At 44.8% G+C, this 20,727-nt stretch overlaps 1 protein-coding gene across 4 annotated transcripts in view; it reads right to left on the bottom strand.

Annotated features, from left to right (window-relative positions):
- Window positions 1-20,727, bottom strand: part of GRIA3 (glutamate ionotropic receptor AMPA type subunit 3) — a 386,650-nt gene that overhangs the window by 124,088 nt on the left and 241,835 nt on the right. For all 4 annotated transcript variants that reach the window (XR_008847817.1, XR_008847815.1, XR_008847816.1 and 1 more), the window contains exon 5: window positions 3,596-3,649. Coding sequence is in view for 1 of the 4 variants with exons in the window: in XM_056539722.1 (XP_056395697.1) it covers window positions 3,596-3,649 (54 nt within the window). In the remaining 3 variants the exon portion in view is untranslated. The remainder of the gene's footprint in view (window positions 1-3,595; window positions 3,650-20,727) is intronic.

Below are 20,727 nucleotides of genomic sequence, written 5' to 3'. Positions count from 1 at the left end.
AGGAGAACGTGATAGATGGACTGGATAGGAGGACGGGATAGGAGGACGGAAAAGGAGGACGGGAAAGGAGGATGGGAAAGGAGGTCGAGATATGAGGACAGGAAAGGAGGACGGAAAAGGAGGACGGGAAAGGAGGACGGGACAGGAGGACGGGATAGGAGGACGGGATAGGAGGACGGGATAGGAGGATGGGATAGATGGACGGGATAGGAGGACAGGATAGGAGGACGGGATAGGAAGACGGGATAGGAGGACGGGATAGGAGGATGAGAAAGGAGGTCAAGATAGGAGGACGGGAAAGGAGGTCGAGATAGGAGGACGGGAAAGGAGGACGGGAAAGGAGGTTAGATTTTATTTCCATCATTTACACTTTCAAAATAACAGAAAACAAAAAAATGGCATCTGCAAAAGTGTGGGTACCCTGCAGAGTTACTTCTTGTACTGCCCCCTTTGGCAAGTATCACATTTTGTAAACGCTTTTTGTAGCCAGCCGAGAGTCTTTCAATTCTTGTTTGAGGTATCTTTGTTTGAGCACTGCTCTTTTAAGGTCTATCCATAGATTTTCAATTATGTTGAGGTCAGGAGATTGTGAAGGCCATGGCAAAACCTTTAGTTTACACCTCTTGTGTAATCCCCCATGGATTTCGAGGTGTGTTTAGGATCATTATCCATTTGTAGAAGCCATCCTCTCTTTAACTTCAGCTTTTTCACAGATGGCATCAAGTTAGCATCCAAAATTTGCTGAAATTTTATTAAATCCATTTTTCCTTCTACTCGTGAGATGTTCCCTGTGCCACTGGCTGCAATACAGCCCCAAAGCATGATTGATCCACCCCCATGCTTAACAGTTGGACAGAGGTTCTTTTCATTAAATTTTGTTCCCCTTCTTCTCCAAACGTACCTTTGCTCATTCCGGCCAAAAATTCAAATTTTAAGCTCATCGGTCCACAGAACTTGTCTCCAAAATGCATCAGGCTTGTCTATATGTTCAAACGCTGATTTTTGTGGTGAGAACGTAGAAGAGGTTTTCTTCTGATGACTCTTCCATGAAGACCATATTTGTACAAGTATCTCTTTATAGTGGAATAGTGTACCACAACTCCAGTGTCTGCCAGATCTTTCTGGAGGGATTGTGCAGTCAAACGTGGGTTGTGAATAGTTTTTCTCACAATCCTGTGAGGTGTTCTGTCTGATATTTTTCTTGGTCTTCCAGATTTTACTTTAACTTCCACTGTTCCTGATGACTGCCATTTCTTAATTACATTCCGAACAGAGGATTTTGACATCTGAAAACATTTTGCTATCTTCTTATAGCCTTCTCCAGCTTTGTGAGCATCAACTATTTTCAGTTTCAGATTTCTAGACAACTGCTTAGAAGAACCCATGGTGCTGATTGTTGGGGCAAGGTCAGATGAGTCTGGGCATAAAAAACCTTTGAGATTAACATCACCTGGTCTTCCCAGATGATGATTGAGAACAATCCATGACACTGGCAGGTCTCAGCTTTGCAAAGGGGGCAGTACAAGATATTAACTCTGCAGGGTGCCCAAACTTTTGCAGACACCATTTTTTTGTTTTCTGTTATTTTGAAAGTGTAAATGATGGAAATAAAATCTAACTTTTCTTGACATATTATAAGAATGTGTAATCTGTAATTTGATGCTTTTTGGAGATTTTTCCATCTTTCCTTGGCTTCTTTATGCACATTAATACAAATTTTTACCTGGGGTGCCCAAACTTTTGATCCCCACTGTGTGTGTGTATATATATATATATATATATATATATATATATATATATATAGTAAATTTGAGTAGACGTATTATTCCAGTGATGCACATGCAAATCAAAAAATGTTGCAGTATCTTGTCATACCTTTTTTATTTGACTAACAGAATTTTGTAGAGACAAGCTTTCGGGACTCCTCCCTTTAGCAAGTCCAAAGCAAATCTAAGCTCACAAGCAGAAGACACGGGTTACATCTCACAAATATGCAGGGGTTAAGACAATAGATGTAACATCTATTGTCCACATCTATTGTCTTAACCCCTGCATATTTGTGAGATGTAATCTGTATCTTCTGCTTGTGAGCTTAGATTTGCTTTGGACTTGATAAAGGGAGGAATCCCGAAAGCTTCTCTACAAAATTCTGTTAGTCCAATAAAAAAGGTATTACAAGGTACTGCAACATTTTTTGATTAGCATCTATATATATATATATATATATATATATATATATATATATATATGGTATTTAACATAAGTGAGTACACTACTTACAATTTTGTAAATATGTTATCATATCTTCATGTGAAAAAAATGAATAAGTTTATAAAAAAGAAAAATAAACATATTTGGTTTTGCAGAATGCAGAATTGTCTGAGCTATTAAAATATAATATTATTGATCCCACATGGTGAACAGCATAAAGGAAAGAAACAAAAATAAAACACCAGAATTGCTGATTTCAAGTCACATCATGTGTCAGGAAATATTTAATAAAAATAAAAAAGTTATATAGGTCAGAATTGGGTTATTTTGAGCATTGTCTTTTTTATGTCTCCATTTAATTCATATATAAATAAATTGGGTTATCGTTATAATTGTACCGACTCATTGTATAAAGATAAAGTATCAGTTTTACTGTAAACCACTGCATAAAAACCCCAAAATAATACATTTTCTGTTAAACTGCACATATTATAGTAAAATGAAAGGTATCAATACAAAATACAACTGGCCCTCTGTAAATGGGGGGGGGGGGGGGGTAAGAGTGTTACGGCTATTATAAGACGAGAAGGGAAAAAAACGAAAATGAAAATTGGCTCGGTTGTAAAGAGGTTATAGATTTTGCTATGGTACCCGGAAGCTTCAAGCTTTGCCCCTACCGAACTCATTTACCATCTAACACCAATATATATATATATATATATATATATATATATATATATATTTTTTTTTTTTTTATTGTTCTCATTATGGTCCATTTCTCAGTTGGACAAATTCAATCTGACAATCTTTGTAGAGCCTGCTATATAACAGCACTGCTCAATATGGATTCTTCATCATACCCTGCAATGCACATGTTTTGACACAGTTCCAAACTGTTCTAAAGACAGCAATGCCAAAACACTAAAATGGCAATTTACAGCTCTGTGACATGTCATAATGGAGGATCATCAACTTCCAGGTAAAATATTCCTGTATTAAAGATCTCCGAGGAAAATATCTCGGATACACATCTGGAACCATAAAAGCTTTTTTAACACAAAGCTCAGACAAAATGTTCCATTTGTCCGAATTATGTCAGCAAAAAGAGGACAAATTGGCAAATTCCCTGTTTTATTGCTATTCAAAAAAATTGTGCAGATACGGTACAGCGGAAGCTGATTCATTTCAATAGTGGAGTATAATGTAATATTGAAAGAATAAGGTGAAGTGTAATATTTCACATTCTGTCTCATATTTGCTGGCTCATTTCTCAGAAATCTTGAAGGAGCCCTTCACCAGTTCCTTTCTGTACATGATTAATTCAGACATTGTCAATACACAAGCTCCACACAGCTGAAGTGTTCATAAGAATACAAGCTCTTACCAGGTTAGCAAGCATATAGTGGTAGCCTCGTGTGTGTTTGCCAAGGATTACAACCTACAAGAGAAGAGAAATAGCAGAGATCAGGGATTAAGTTAGATGTCAGTCTGAAAATGTCAGAAACTTTGAAAAGGTTGTTTTTAGATTACACTTATATGAACTACCCATGTGCATGTCAGTCACACCAGATTCTATTACCCTGGGAATAGAACCCTTTTTAAGCATTTCACTATTAATTCCCGTCTTCTAATTCATTGGTGGAATATACACATCTAGTAATGCAGTGTTCTACCTAAAATCATAAATTATGCATTTTTACATCACAGTTGAAATTGCCTGGCTTTTCTATATCTGATAAACACAGCTTTGTCACATCTATATATATATATATATATATATATTCGGATACTGAAATATGTTATGTTTCCTGTTTGTTTTTGTGATTATACAAGGAAATACACACAATACAAAACAATGCAAAGACAGCAAGAAATCAAATGAGTCATGTTTATAAACATTTGTACATCAAGTACAAAGCAAATGAATCCCTACTGTTCTGCCATACCGTGCCTCTATAATACAGCGTCCAATGCACCAAACCACAATTCACAGATTCATGCAGATACAATGATAAATGTAGCAACAAAAAATGACTTATGTCTCTGTAAGAAATTGGAACTTGTAAAAAGCTGTAATACTGATGTGAACCTTAAACCTAACATAGTACTGCTCACCTTTATGGAATAAAGGCACAGTCAAGGCAAAACAGTGATAGGGTATGTTCACACAATGGAATTTAGGGTGTGGAATTGGAAAACATTGGTGAAAATGGTTCTTCTGCGGACCTGTTCACACTACGAAACTGATCTGCCGAAAGAATGTACCTGTTCATTCTGTTGTGGAAGAGAGAAAAGTCCAGCTCACCCCACGAACCCACCCGGGCATGGACCGACGCGGACCACACCAATGATAATTGAAGCAAATAAACAAGGTGTCCAGCTCAGGTACTCGGGAACAGAATGCTTCATTATTTGCAGTAAAATTACACGTCACATGTCCTGATCTGTCTGTGCTATTCCATGTGATTTTACTGCAAATAAAGAAAAATTCCTTTCCCAAGTACCTGGGCTGGACACCTTGTTTCTTTGTTCATTCTTCCAGTGGAATTATGCACACACTGCATTGTTGTCAATAGTGATGGCACAAGTCCTCATGGTCCTACTGTGAAAGGATTTCATCAGTGGCTGACAGATGGAATCTACGAATGGAGATTATTCAGTGTGAACCTACCCTTACATCTACTGAAGTTCTGAAGAGATGGTTCATGACATGGGTTGCAGTAGAACCTAAAGATAATCAGTATATGTAAATTGTGAAGATAGGTAGGTGGTTAAGGTAATATCACTATACACATGGGGAAATGCATTCCACTCTTTTTTAACAGCATGTGCCAAACATGTGCCTTAGTTTCTGACCAATCTGTCACTTTATATTATTTTTTCCAAAATGTGGGCTTGTTTCTTGTTTTTTCCCAAACCGAGGCCCTTGTTAATTTTTTCACCCTGTTCTTGGTGGCTTTTCAGGCTACAATTTTTCACTTTCAGCCAAGAGGATAAAAACTTTGGTGCACTTTGGCACACTTTGATAAACTTTTTGATATGCCAAAATTTGAAGACATGTGGAACACCATATAGGCTACATTCACACTGCCATTTGTCTCTGGCAGTGTGAACCCCGTTATTTTTGGATTGCAATCGCTATTCTCTCTGAAAATAGTAATGCCTGACAGACCCCATTGACTATAATGGGGCCCATCAGTTCCCGTTATTGCTCGTTATGACCTATCAAAATGACAGCCCCAAAAACAGGTCAGGGCACAATGGACTCCATGGGGTCTTAATGAATCACAAAGGCTTGAAAGGATCGTTGGGAATCCAGTAATTTAACAGAGTTTAATGGAGAAAAAAAATAGTGTGTGCACTTGCCTGATGCACTTGATGGACTTGCTATCTTCTATTAGAGATATTACTCAGGAATATGGTATATAATAGATTTCCAGTTTTTTTTTCCAATGGACAGCTATTAGTAAGCATATTGAAAATTTTAAACTAAAATGGTTGCACACGTTTTATGCTTTTTTTTTTTTTGTCTCTTAGGACCACTATGCTAACATGTAAATGTCTAAATCGTGTTTTTTGCTGTGTATATAGTGCAGTTCCATGGGGACCGATGCAAATTAGTAAGCTTTTTTTCTTTCTTTTTTTCTATATTCGGAAATTTTAAGTAATGCAGAAAAAAATAGTCTTAGATGCTTTTAGGATTAAAGCTGTTTGAACATGTTCTTTGCAATGTAAACATTAAAAGGTCTTTCTTATTTATATAGCAATGTGTAGAAACTTGAAGCAACTGCCCTGGTGAGTGCCGTCCATATTTCTACACATTGCTATTTGGATTTACCTCTACTGTTCCTGGACTGAGCACCCATATGGCTGGTTGGCTATTTTGATACATACCTGTGTTTTTGCATGTACCGTAGTTACACCAGTGCTGGATTCTCTGCCTTTTTCACATTTTCTTATTTATATATTTAAATGGACAATTCAACATTATAAGTTGATAGCCTATCCTCAGGATACAGGATACCCCATCAATACTAAATCAATATGGGAGTCGGACACCCACAATCTAATATTGATGTCCTGAGGATAGGCCATCAATCTAATAAGGGGGATAACCCCATAAACCATTATTTAACCCCTTAAGGACCAAGGACGTATGAGTACGTCCTTGGTCCCGCTCCCGTGATATAACGCGGGGTCCCACGGTGACCCTGCATCATATCACGGCGGGCCTGGCGTCATAGTGAAGCCGGGACCCACTGCTAATAGCGCGCGGCACTGATTGCAGTGCCACGCTATTAACCCTTTAGCCGCGCGCTCAAAGCTGAGCCATGCGGCTAAAAGTGAAAGTAAAAAGTGCCGGTTAGCTTAGGGAGCTGTTCAGGATCGCTGTCCTACAGGAGGAAGGTCTCTTATCTTCCTTCCTGCAGACCGATTGCCGATTGAATGCTTCAAGCCTGAGATCCAGGCTTGAGCAATCAATCGCCGAAAACACTGATCAATGCATCCCTATGGAGATGCATTGAACACTGTTAAAGGGAACCAATCATCAGATTTTACCCTATATAATGCTTGGTAAAGCGTTTTATAGGGTAAAATTGTTGTCCTCACCATCCCCGGGGGATGCTCCTGCCTCCAGGGATGGTGAAGATATGAAGTTATAAACTAGTCACCGCCGCCGCCAAAAGTAGTCCCCTGGGCGGGAAGCTCTTCTCACCTACTCCTGTTCTTCGGCCGGCAGCGACGCCCCCTCCGCTTGATTGATGGGCCGCGTCATTGCTCTGCTTTGTCTGTTCAGTGAGCGGAACAATGACGCGGCCCATCAATCAAGCGCCCCCTATGGGGGCTATAATATTGCAAAAGAAAAGTGTAAAAAAATCATTAACCCTTTGAATTATCCCTTCCCCTAATAAAATTTTGAATCACCCGGCATTTCCAATAATAAAAAAAACAGTGTAAATAAAAACAAAAATAAACATATGTGGTATCGCCACGTGCAGAAATGTCCTAATTAAAAATATATACTGCTAATTAAACCGCACGGTTAATGACGTATGCGCAAAAAAATTCCAAAGTCCAAAATAGCGTATTTTTGGTCACTTTTTATATCATGAAAAGATTAATAAAAAGCGATCAAAAAGTCAGATCAATGCAAAAATGGTCTGACAAAAACGTCAGATCACGGCGCAAAAAATGAACCCTCAAAGTGCCCTGAACACGGAAAAATAAAAAAGTTATAGGGGTCAGAAGATGACAATTTTAAACGTATACATTTTCCTGCATGTAGTTATGATTTTTTTCTGAAGTAATACAAAACCAAACCTATACAAGTAGGGTACCATTTTAACCGTATGGACCTAAAGAATAAAGATAAGGTGTCATTTTTACCAAAAAAAGGTACTACGTAGAAACGGAAGCCCCCAAAATTGACTAAATGGCTATATTTTTTCAATTTTGTTGCACAATGATTTTTTTCCCGTTGCGCCGTAGATTTTTGGGTACAATGACTGATATCATTACAAAGTAGAATTGGTGGCGCAAAAAATAAGCTATAACACAGACTTTTAGGTGCAAAGGTTAAAGAGTTATGATTTTTTAAAGGTAAGGAGGAAAAAACGAAAGAGCAAAAAACGAAAAACGCCCGGTCCTTAAAGGGTTAATGAAAAATCATGATATTTTTTGATATACCTTATTTTCTAATTACTAAATTTTTTCAAGATATCTGCTTGCTGTCAGCAAAAAAATATTTGTATGCAAAGACTAAAAATTCATCCCTATTATTCAATTGACATCAAAGAAAGATTCATGCAAAAAGGTAACATTTTTCGATCAAGCATTCCTTGAAATTGTGATGTTATTAAATTCTTTTAAAATTTATGGACAACACATCTTTATGTGGGACAATTAGAATCAGACGTGTTTCAAGCGCATGCGCAGTACAATAGATTTATGTGAATACATGACCTGATCATAGAAGGAACTAATGAAGGATGTAACCTCAAACATAAAAGCAAGTACGCATCAGTTAACCTGTGATGTACTACATTAGTAGTGTTGCTCGCGAATATTCGCAATGCTAATTTTATTTGCGAATATCGCATATTCGTGAATTCGCGAATATTCGCGAATATAGCGCTATATATTCGCAATTACGATTTTTTTTCACAGTACACATCACAGTGATCATCCCTCTCTGCTTCTAGCTTGTGTGGTGTAAAGAAGGCTCTAATACTACTGTGTGAGACTGGCGTACAAATTTTCTAATTTTCGCATATGCAAATTTTTGCTTGTGTTAATTTTTGTATATGCTACTTTTCGCTTATGCAAATTTTTGCTTATGCTAATTTTTGCATATGTGTATTTTCGCATATGCGAAGTTTCGCATATGCGAAAATAAAACGGGGATATTACGAATATGCGTATTTAGCGAATATATGACCAATATTCGTTCATATATTCGCGAAATATCGCAAATTCGAATATGGCCTATGCCAATCAACACTATACATTAGTAATGAAACATTAATTCTTAGTACATCATGGGTTAACAAGTTTGTCCTTGTTTCTAAACTCTAGATTGAATTGAAGGATTGGGTCATATATTTACATAAATCCTATGTAATGCCTTTGTTTGCAGCTAAGTTTGTACTATTGTGATCATTTTATGTATTGTCAGTTTTTACATATATCTAAATGTATCTTACCTGACCTAACTCCCCCTCAAAACTGACTATTAAGGAGATTACATCAAGTTAGGTGTATCTGTGATCAAGATCGTGCATGTGCCTGTAACATCTGATATTGAGTGTCCCGCACAGTAATGTGTTGTCCATGAATTTTAAAAGAAGGCAAGGAGTGCAAGATTATTTTTGCAAGAAACACATAGCACAGTGCAGATCCATGCACAATGGGAACCAAAGGGAGCTGGATTTGTTTATTTGCACATGATTACATGAAGATAGCCTAAATACAGTTTAACATGTATATCCAGTGGATAAAACTTACATAAAGTGCAAAAAACTTACAATATGTGCAGCCGGACAAGCGCACCAACAAAATCAGCAGAATGGGTGACAGATGTTGCACATGCGCAACGCACACGCAACAGCTGTCATCCATTCTGCTGATTTTATTGGCCTCCCTGTCCGGCCGCATATATTTTAAGTTTTTTGCATTATTAAACAAGAAATTGTTCCACTGTACTGGTGAGTGCTGCCATTCCACTGGATATACCTCATGGACTCTAATGTTCTTTTTGGTTCAGCACCCCAAACAGTGTTAAAAACTGCATAGTTCACGGGAACTAGGTGTACAGTACATATTTGACTGCTGCTGTGAAGTGAACTGCTTTTTATAATAGGCACTGTGACTGCTTTTTACTACAGTTTTACATGCACTTAACTCCTTAACGACCACTGACGTATATGTAAGTCCGTGGCCGGCTCCTGCGATATGGGATCGGTGCCGGCCCGGGACCCGCGGCTAATAGCAATGCGGCAGTGATCGCGGTGCCGTGCGCTATTAACCCTTTAGACGAAAGTAGAACCTTCCCGGCTGCTCAGTGGAGCTAGGACACGAGCGGAGGGTCATTCACCTTCCTCCGGTGCATCCGATCGGCAATTGATTGCTCCAAGCCTGAGATTCAGGCTTGAGCAATCAACCGCCGATAACACTGATCAATGCAAAGCTATGAATAAAAAAATTAATAAATATAAACATGTGTGAAATTGCCGCGTGCGTAAATGTCCGAACTATAAAACATTTTCATTAATTAAACTGCAGGGTCAATGGCGTACGTGCAAAAAAATTCCAAAGACCAAAATAGCGTTAAAGGGTTAATAGCTATTAACCCTTTAGACGAAAGTAGAACCTTCCCGGCTGCTCAGTAGGGCTGATCGGGACCCCTGCAGTGAAAATGCGGTGTCCCGATCAGCTAGGATGCGAGCGGAGGGTCACTCACCTTCCTCCGGTGCGTCCAATCAGCAATTGATTGCTCCAAGCCTGAGATTCAGGCTTGAGCAATCGACCGCCGATAACACTGATCAATGCAAAGCTATGGCTTTGCAGTGAACAGTGCTGGCAATGCAATGTTGGGGCTATAACACTGCAAAAAAAAGTGTAAAAAAAAGTTAATAAATGTGATTTAACTATTTCCCTATTAAAAGTCCAAATCACCCCCCTTTTCCCATTAAAAAAAACCATGTAAATAAAAATAAATATATATAACATATGTGAAATTGCCGCGTGCGTAAATGTCCGAACTATAAAATGTTTTCATTAATTAAACCGCAAGGTCAATGGCGTACGCGCAAAAAAATTCCAAAGACCAAAATAGCGTATTTTTGGTCACTTTTTATATCATGAAAAAATTTATAAAAAGCAATCAAAAGTCTGATCAATACAAAACAAAACTTCAGATCACGGTGTAAAAAATGAGCCCTTATACCGCTCTATAGGCAGAAAAATAAAAAAGATATAGGGGTCAGAACGAATACATTTTCCTGCACAGGGCCGGCCTTTGGGGTGTGCGAGCTGTGCGGCCACACAGGGCGCCATAGCAACAGGGGCGCCTGGCGGCCGACACATCTCCTTTTATTTCTTTTTCCTATTTCTAGGATGCGGGACCCTTAGGAATCATTGCAGGGCCGGTCCATTACACATAGCAGTCATTAGGGAGATGAGGAGCTGTGCATGTATGTTCTCTCTCCCCTGCTGTGGCTCATTGTGACCGTGCAAACTTACGTCCTCCCAAGACAGAGCCGGGGGATGTGAAGGAGCTGTGCACCTACGTCCCCTTCCCCGCTCTGTGTTTTCCTTTCCCCGTGCATACTTGAAAGCTCCCGTGGTAGATGATGTCCTGTGGAGACACAGCGGGGGGTCTATGTACGTCCTCGCTCTCCCTTTGCTGTGTCTGCCTGTGTAATGCAGAGCTGCGTCCTCCATGGTGTGAAGTGAGATTTCCGAACCCACGCAGTGACAGGAGTAGATGCAGCCTCACTGCACCGACCCCCGGCAGGGTAAGTGAACTTGCGGGCGGTTGTGGAGGTGATAAGAGGGGGGGTGTTATGTGGCCATGAGAGATGCAGGGGGTGTTATGGGGGCGATGAGAGGTGCAGGGGGTGTTATGGGGGGTGATGAGAGGTGCAGGGGGGGTGATGGAGATGATAAGAGGTGCAGGGGGGGGTGATGGGGATGATGAGAGCTGCAGGGGGGGTGATGGGGATGATGAGAGGTGCAGGGGGTGATGGGGATGATGAGAGGTGCAGAGGGGGTGATGGGGAGGATGAGAGGTGCAGGGGGGTGATGGGGATGATGAGAGGTGCAGGGGGGTGATGGGGATGATGAGAGGTGCAGGGGGGTGATGGGGATGATGAGAGGTGCAGGGGGGGGTGATGGGGATGATGAGAGGTGCAAGGGGGGCTGATGGGGCTGATGAGAGTTACATGGAGGGGTGATAGGGATGATGAGAGGTGCAGGGAGGGGTGATGGGGATGATGAGAGGTGCAGGGAGGGGTGATTGGGATGATGAGAGGTGCAGGGAGGGGTGATGGGGATGATGAAAGGTGCAGGGAGGGGTGATAGGGATGATGAGAGGTGCAGGGGGGGTGATGGGGATGATGAGAGGTGCAGGGGGGTGATGGGGATGATGAGAGGTGCAGGGGGTGATGGGGATGATGAGAGGTGCAGGGAGGGGTGATAGGGATGATGAGAGGTGCAGAGGGGGGGGTGATGGGGATGATGAGAGGTGCAGGGGGTGATCGGGATGATGAGAGGTGCAGGGAGGGGTGATGGGGATGATGAGAGGTGCAGGGAGGGGTGATGGGGATGATGAGAGGTGCAGGGAGGGGTGATAGGGATGATGAGAGGTGCAGGGGGGGGTGATGGGAATGATGAGAGGTGCAGGGGGTGATGGGGATGATGAGAGGTGCAGGGGGTGATGGGGATGATGAGAGGTGCAGGGGGTGATGGGGATGATGAGAGGTGCAGGGAGGGGTGATAGGGATGATGAGAGGTGCAGGGGGGGTGATGGGGATGATGAGAGGTGCAGGGGGGTGATGGGGATGATGAGAGGTGCAGGGAGGGGTGATGGGGATGATGAGAGGTGCAGGGAGGGGTGATGGGGATGATGAGAGGTGCAGGGGGGACGATGGGGATGATGAGAGGTGCAGGGGGTGATGGGGATGATGAGAGGTGCAGGGGGTGATGGGGATGATGAGAGGTGCAGGGAGGGGTGATAGGGATTATGAGAGGTGCAGGGGGGGTGATGGGGATGATGAGAGGTGCAGGGAGGGGTGATGGGGATTATGAGAGGTGCAGGGGGGTGATGGGGATGATGAGAGGTGCAGGGGGGGTGATGGGGATAATGAGAGGTGCAGGGGGGTGATGGGGATGATGAGAGGTGCAGGGGGGTGATGGGGATGATGAGAGGTGCAGGGGGGTGATGAGGGTGATGAGAGGTGCAGGGGGAGGGTCATGGTCATGGTAGGCGCCACAAGGTTAGCTTGCACAGGGTGCCAGAACACATAAGGCCGGCCCTGTTCCTGCATGTAATTATGATTTTTTTCCAGAAATACGACAAAATCAAACCTATATAATTAGGGTATGATTTTAATCGTATGGACCTACAGAATAAGGATTAGGTGTCATTATTACCGAAAAATTTACTGTGTAGAAACGGAAGCCCCCAAAACTTACAAAATGGCATTTTTTCTTCAATTTCGTCGCACAATGATTTTTTTCCATTTCGCCGTAGATTTTTGGGTAAAATGGCTGATGTCACTGCAAAGTAGAATTGGTGGAGCAAAAAATAAGCCATCAAATGGATTTTAGGTGCAAAATTGAAAGGGTTATGATTTTTAAAAGGTGAGGAGGAAAAAACTTACAAAAAGTGCAAAAATGGAAAAACCTGTGGTCCTTAAAGGGTTAATATAGCTGCATTTTTGCATCTGAATTACTGTACTTCTGAAAACTAAAACTTTACTGCAGGTCATGAGACATGTGGTCAGGCCAGGACTTTCAGGTGTAATACGGGTGTGAAAATGTACTATGCCCATGTGGGTCCCTTAAAGAAAATGATTGAAAACAGGAGCTATACAGAACTATAAAATTTGCAGGTATTTTATTGTTACAAAAGGAAACATTTGTATAATGTCCTGTAGTACACCAGTAGTATATACAATGAATATAGGCGCTCAGTACTAATCTTTTCAGTCTTTCCCATTTTGTTGTCATTACGAACACACTGTGATCTTTAAATGACCCCTAGTAGCTTAAATGATTTGTAATTGTATGATAATTCTCAGCTATCACCTCCACAGGCTCGCAGTTCATAAATATTAATACGTATGATTTTATTCCCAATATTCTGCTGTATGCTCGCCCAACACAAGGTCATGGATCATGACAAATCAGGGACATGCTACATAGGGCTCAAGGTTATTAATGACTATTTCATTAACACAGGATTATTAAAACATAAGCGGCCTTCCCTTTGCGAGATCAAAGCACTGCTATATTCTTATGTCATTATGTCAAATTCATCTTATAATGATAGTACAAAAAGGAATAATAAAGCATCCATCTATCTCTCGCTATTTATCTGTGTGTGTGTGTGTATATATATATATATATATATATATATATATATATATATATATATATATATATATATAATATCTGCAAGCCAGGTCCATATAATAGTTTGGAATCAATAGTGCTGGCCAACTTATTCTCTGGTTGTATTACACATACGGGGGAGTGACTACCTCCATGTTGGCTCTTGCACCCCACCCACCTTTATCAGGTGTAATGCCTGCTGAACTGTTCACACAGAGGCACATTCATAGTGTAGGGTCTGTCCCAAAATGAGTCACCTTACCGTGTTGGGACGGTCCAAGCTATTTGGCTGCCAAATTTGCAAGCTAAGTGTAACACTCACCGGAGAAGACTGGAGGTGGATCCGCTGAGCACCGCGTGGCAGATGTAGAGAGCCGCACCAGGGAGCGGAATCTAAGACGCCGCTGGTCTTCACCAGAGCCCGCCGCGAAGCAGGATGGACTTGCTGCGGCAGGCGACGTCCAGGTCGCTTCCGCTGGTACGACTCGACCACGCGGGCGGCCGAGGTGGTACTTGGCACAGAGAGGGGTAACTGGGAGATTGGGAGCGGGCAAGCTGTCGGGCTGAAGGTAGGGCTAAGGTCAGAGGCTGGAGACTGGGTGCGTGGTCAGGAACGTAACAGAAGGTCAAGGGCAGGCGGCAAGGTACGAAGTGGGGGATGTAGCTTAAAGGTCAGGTAGCACAGGTAGTCAAAGTAGTGGTACGCTTTCTCTAGGGCAATAGCACAAAGATCCGGCAGGGAACAAGGGAAGTGAGGTGCTTAAATAAGGTGGGACCAACAAGTGACAAATAGAAAGGGTACTGTCTCTTTAAATCTCACAGAGTGGCGCGCGCGCGCCCTGGGGGAGAGACGCGCGCGCACCAGCACTGCAGGAGGAAGCACGGGAGACGCGCCGAGAGAAGCCCACGGACGCGGCTCCCGTGCGAGCGGGACGAGGATGCTGCCCAGCTGGAGAGACGGAGGAAGAAGGTAAGTGGCGGGGAGAAGAATGCCGGGGCACGGGCACACAGGAGCGAGGGGAGAGGCGCAGACGGCCCCGTGCAGGATACCGGGACACGGAGCGGGCCGTGACAGTACCCCCCCCCTTTGGCCCCCTCTTCCTTTTGAGTTGCAGGAACTTCTGGATTAAGTTCTTGTCCAGGATATTCTCCTCGGGTTCCCACGACCTCTCCTCAGGACCAAATCCCTTCCAGTCAACCAAAAAGAACCGTCTACCTCTGGAGAGTTTGGAGGCAAGAATTTGTTGCACTTCAAAAATGTCGGAGGCACCAGAGATTGGAGATGGAATACAAGACTTGGTGGAAAATCGATTCAAGACCAATGGTTTGAGGAGGGAGACATGGAAGGTGTTAGGGATGCGAAGGGAACGAGGCAGGAGCAGCTTGTAGGCCACCGGGTTAATTTGACGAAGAACCTTGAATGGGCCTAGAAAACGGGGTCCTAGTTTATAACTGGGCTGTTTAAGGCGAACATGCTTGGCGGAAAGCCACACCTTGTCACCGGGATGGAAAATTGGTGGAGGTCTTCTCTTCTTGTCAGCCTGGAGTTTCATACGGGAGGAAGCATGGGTTAATGAACGTTGGGTGTCTTTCCAAATGGCCTGGAAATCTCGAACCAGGGAATCAGCCGCAGGGACCTCGGAGGAGATGGGCAGTGGGAGAGGAGGGCGGGGATGGTGTCCATAGACAATGAAGAACGGGGAGTTGCCAGAAGAACCAGAGTCATGGTGATTATAAGAAAATTCGGCCCAGGGTAGAAGAGAGGACCAATCATTTTGTCGTGCAGAGACGAAGTGACGAAGATAGGTACCAAGGGTCTGGTTCACTCTTTCTGCTTGACCATTGGTTTGAGGGTGGTACGCAGAGGAGAAATCCAGCTTGACTTTGAGGCGATTACACAGAGCACGCCAGAACTTTGAGACAAATTGCACCCCCCTGTCAGACACAATATGGAGAGGGAGACCATGGAGCCGGAAGATGTGACGGAAAAACAAACTTGCTAGTTGGGTTGCGGATGGTAGACTGGGGAGCGGGATAAAGTGGGCCATTTTAGAGAATCTGTCCACTACAACCCAGATTACAGTGCAATTGGAGGACGGTGGCAAGTCCGTGATAAAATCCATGGCAATATGGTCCCAAGGAGATTCCGGAATGGGAAGTGGTTGCAGTAAGCCAGCCGGTCTCTGGCGAGAAGTTTTATTCCGGGCACAGATGACACAAGCACGAACAAAATCGGAGACATCGCGGGGTAGGCTGGGCCACCAGTAGTGACGGGAAATGAGGGAGATGGAGTTCTGGATCCCCGAATGTCCTGCTAGGAAGGAGGAGTGGCCCCAGTTCAAGATCTTGGTTCTCAGGTGAGGAGGTACAAAGGTCTTCCCAGGAGGTACCTGAAGAAGGGAAGCCGGTGCTGAAGGAATGAGGCGGTCAGGAGGAATGATGTGCTGAGGCTGCGAGTCTAGTCCCGTAACATCAGAGGCCCTGGAGAGAGCATCAGCTCTGATATTCTTATGGGCTGGACGGAAGTGGATCTGGAAGTTAAAACGAGAGAAGAACAGAGACCACCTGGCCTGTCGGGGGTTAAGCCGTTGCGCGGTTTGCAGGTAAAGGAGATTCTTGTGATCAGTATAAATGGCAATAGGGAGGACTGTCCCCTCCAACCAATGACGCCACTCCTCCAGAGCTAATTTAATAGCCAAGAGCTCCTTGTCCCCGATGGTATAATTTCTTTCTGCTGGAGAAAAGGTCTTAGAAAAGAAAGCGCAGGTGGACATTTTGCCCTTGGTGGATTGCTGCATTAAGACTGCTCCAGCTCCCACGGAGGAGGCGTCCACCTCCAGGGAAAAAGATTTGTCTGGGTCGGGGCGTGTCAAGACCGGAGCAGAAGCAAAGGCAGACTTGAGTTGGGAGAAGGCTTCCACGGCAGGGGGAGGCCAAGACTTGGGGTCCGCTCCCTTTTTAGTCAAAGCCACAAGGGGTGCTACTAGCGTAGAGTAATGTGAGATGAACTGCCGATAATAGTTGGCAAAGCCCAAAAAGCGCTGAATAGCTTTTAATCCAGAAGGCTGAGGCCAGTTCAGAACAGCGGACAATTTATTTGGGTCCATGCGAAGCCCTTGGCTAGAGATGACATAACCAAGAAATGGGAGGCTGGTCTTCTCAAAGAGGCACTTTTCGAGTTTGGCATAAAGATGGTTGCTTCTCAGGCGACGAAGAACTTGGCGTACTTGGGTCCGGTGAACCTCTAAACTGGGGGAGAAGATGAGAATGTCGTCGAGATAGACGACAACACAGGAGTACAGGAGATCCCGGAAAATGTCGTTGACGAATTCCTGAAAAACTGCTGGTGCGTTACACAGGCCGAAAGGCATAACAAGATATTCATAGTGTCCATCTCGGGTATTGAATGCAGTCTTCCATTCGTCCCCCTTTCTGATCCTAATCAAGTTATAGGCACCTCGAAGATCCAACTTCGAGAAGATCTTAGCTCCGCGTAAGCGATCAAAGAGCTCGGAAATTAGTGGAAGAGGATACCGATTCTTAATAGTGATCTTATTCAACCCTCGATAATCAATACAGGGGCGTAGCGAACCGTCCTTCTTTTCCACAAAGAAGAAGCCGGCTCCCGCAGGGGAGGAAGATTTTCGGATGAATCCCCTCTGTAAGTTCTCCCGGATATAATCCGACATGGCCTTGGTCTCGGGCGCGGACAGTGGATAAATCCTACCCCGAGGAGGAGAGGTGCCTGGCAGGAGGTCGATAGGGCAGTCATAGGGACGGTGAGGAGGTAGACACTCCGCTTGCTGCTCAGAAAAAACGTCGGCAAATTCACGATAGTGGACAGGAAGGCCAGGTAAGACAGAAGTGGGAGGAGGGAATCTAGGTTGAACCGATTTCAGGCAACGGTTGTGGCAATCCGGACCCCAACGAGTAACCTCTCCGGAGCGCCAGTCCAAGAGTGGGGCATGAAGCTGCAACCAAGGAAGACCCAGGAGAGCATCAGAAGTGCAGTGAGGTAGAACGTAGAAGACGATCCTTTCCTTATGAAAGACCCCAATCTGCATCTCGAGTGGAGCAGTCACCTCAAGCACTGCGGTATTAAGGCACTCCCCACTGATGGAAGATATGTACAAGGGTTTAGTGAGCCGAGAGACAGGAAGGCGGTACTTAGAAACTAGGTGAGCGGAAAGAAAATTGCCGGCAGAACCAGAGTCCACAAGAGCGGAAACAGAAAAGGTATTACCCGAAGAAGTGATCTGAACTGGGATATTCAAGCGGGGAGAGGAGTTCCTCTCACCTAGGGTCGCCTCTCCTACGTCTCCTAGGTGTGAGCGTTTCCCTGGCGAGGAGGACGGAGAGGGCAACGATTCAAGAAGTGTTCTGGGCTGGCACAGTAAAGGCAAAGATTCTCCTCCCTGCGACGGGTTCTTTCCTGAGGGGTAAGACGGGCCCGGTCCACTTGCATGGGCTCGTCAACAACAGAAGATGAGGGGGCCTCCGGTGGGTGTTGTAATACCGGAGCCAGCCTAGGGAAGCGACGTGGTCTTGGCTGCTGACGCTCCTGGCGGAGTTCCCCTTGCCTCTCCGCAAAACGGACATCGATGCGGGTAGCCAAATGGATTAAATCCTGAAGAGAAGAAGAGGGGGGGTCACGAGTGGCCAGGGCATCCTTGACCCTACTAGACAGGCCCTTCTTGAAGGTGGCACACAGTGCCGGTTCATTCCAGTCCAGTTCAGACGCTAGGGTGCGAAACTGGATGGCGTAATCACCGACTGACGAATCTCCCTGACAAAGGTTCAAGAGGGCAGACTCGGCGGAAGAGGCTCGGGCAGGTTCCTCGAAGGCGCTCCGGAACTCGGTAAGAAAGGTTTGCAGGTCCGATGTAATAGGGTCGCCTTTGTCCCAAAGAGGGGTGGCCCAGGCCAAGGCTCTTCCAGAAAGAAGACTGAGGACGAAGGCCACCTTGGCCCGTTCCGAACGGAACTGATCTGCCATTAATTCTATATGCATGGAGCATTGGGACACAAAACCCCTGCACGCCTTGGAGTCACCCTCAAACTTGTTGGGCAGGGAGAGTCGCAACTTGGGACCGAGAGCAGAAGCTGGAGGCTCAGGTCCAGGAGCAGGCTCGGGAACGGGTTGCCGTGGCTGCGGCTGCTGAAGCTGCTGCTGCTGCATGGTGAGGAGCTGCTCCATCATGGCGGATAATTGGTTCAGTTGTTGAGCCTGCTGTGCCAACTGCTGGGACTGCTGAGCCACCACAGTAGAGAGATCCGCGATGCTGGGAAGAGGCACCTTGGCGGGATCCATGGCCGGATCTTGCTGTAACACTCACCGGAGAAGACTGGAGGTGGATCCGCTGAGCACCGCGTGGCAGATGTAGAGAGCCGCACCAGGGAGCGGAATCTAAGACGCCGCTGGTCTTCACCAGAGCCCGCCGCGAAGCAGGATGGACTTGCTGCGGCAGGCGACGTCCAGGTCGCTTCCGCTGGTACGACTCGACCACGCGGGCGGCCGAGGTGGTACTTGGCACAGAGAGGGGTAACTGGGAGATTGGGAGCGGGCAAGCTGTCGGGCTGAAGGTAGGGCTAAGGTCAGAGGCTGGAGACTGGGTGCGTGGTCAGGAACGTAACAGAAGGTCAAGGGCAGGCGGCAAGGTACGAAGTGGGGGATGTAGCTTAAAGGTCAGGTAGCACAGGTAGTCAAAGTAGTGGTACGCTTTCTCTAGGGCAATAGCACAAAGATCCGGCAGGGAACAAGGGAAGTGAGGTGCTTAAATAAGGTGGGACCAACAAGTGACAAATAGAAAGGGTACTGTCTCTTTAAATCTCACAGAGTGGCGCGCGCGCGCCCTGGGGGAGAGACGCGCGCGCACCAGCACTGCAGGAGGAAGCACGGGAGACGCGCCGAGAGAAGCCCACGGACGCGGCTCCCGTGCGAGCGGGACGAGGATGCTGCCCAGCTGGAGAGACGGAGGAAGAAGGTAAGTGGCGGGGAGAAGAATGCCGGGGCACGGGCACACAGGAGCGAGGGGAGAGGCGCAGACGGCCCCGTGCAGGATACCGGGACACGGAGCGGGCCGTGACACTAAGTACCTCACTGTTTCATAATTTCATAATTTCATATTTTCATTTGTTGCACTACAGCTGTATAGCTTTTCATGTTATTTTATCTATATACTCATGTTTCATCTATATATTCATGTTTTATCTATATCAGTGTGCTGCTGTATTCTCCTGTTGCTGTGTATATATATATATATATATATATATTTATATATATATATATATATATATATATATATATATATATATATATATAAACGGGGTCAGTACTTTCTGAGGAAACTACTGACCACGTTTAACTAGTCACAGGACTCTCACCTCAGCCAACCCAGATAACCCTGCTCTGTACTGACGAGAGGCAAACACCCCGAAACAGCTGTCTGCAGATGGGTCCTCTTTCCTTCTGGAGAGAGTTCTGGCTTGGCATAAATTCCAATCAGTTCTGAGACTTCTTAACTGGAGCCTGAGCTGTTTGCAGGACACACTACATATATAGATGGATAGCTGCTTATATTCCCCATTGTCAAGCATGAGGCCACAAGGTTTGCAGACCTGGATTGGGGATTTTCTGCCATTCTTCTCAAGCAAATCTTGTCAATCTCTGTCAGTTTGGACGGGGACCATTAGAGGTAGCCATTTTCAGGTTTCTTCAAAGATGTTTTATTGGGTTCAAGTCAGGGGACATGTAGAGAATTGTCCCTGCCACTCCTGTGTGATTAGGGTCACTGTCTTGCAAGAAGGTACAGAGTATTTTGGATCATGTTTTCATTGACAGTGGTTCTGTACTTTGCTAAATCATAACAAGGCTCTGTGTCCCAGTCATTGAAATACACC

The sequence above is a fragment of the Hyla sarda genome, chromosome 9 (genome assembly GCF_029499605.1).
Source record: "Hyla sarda isolate aHylSar1 chromosome 9, aHylSar1.hap1, whole genome shotgun sequence".
Classification (NCBI taxonomy): domain Eukaryota; kingdom Metazoa; phylum Chordata; class Amphibia; order Anura; family Hylidae; genus Hyla; species Hyla sarda.
Note: the sequence above shows the minus strand (reverse complement) of the source record. Positions and strands in the feature narration are given on the sequence as shown.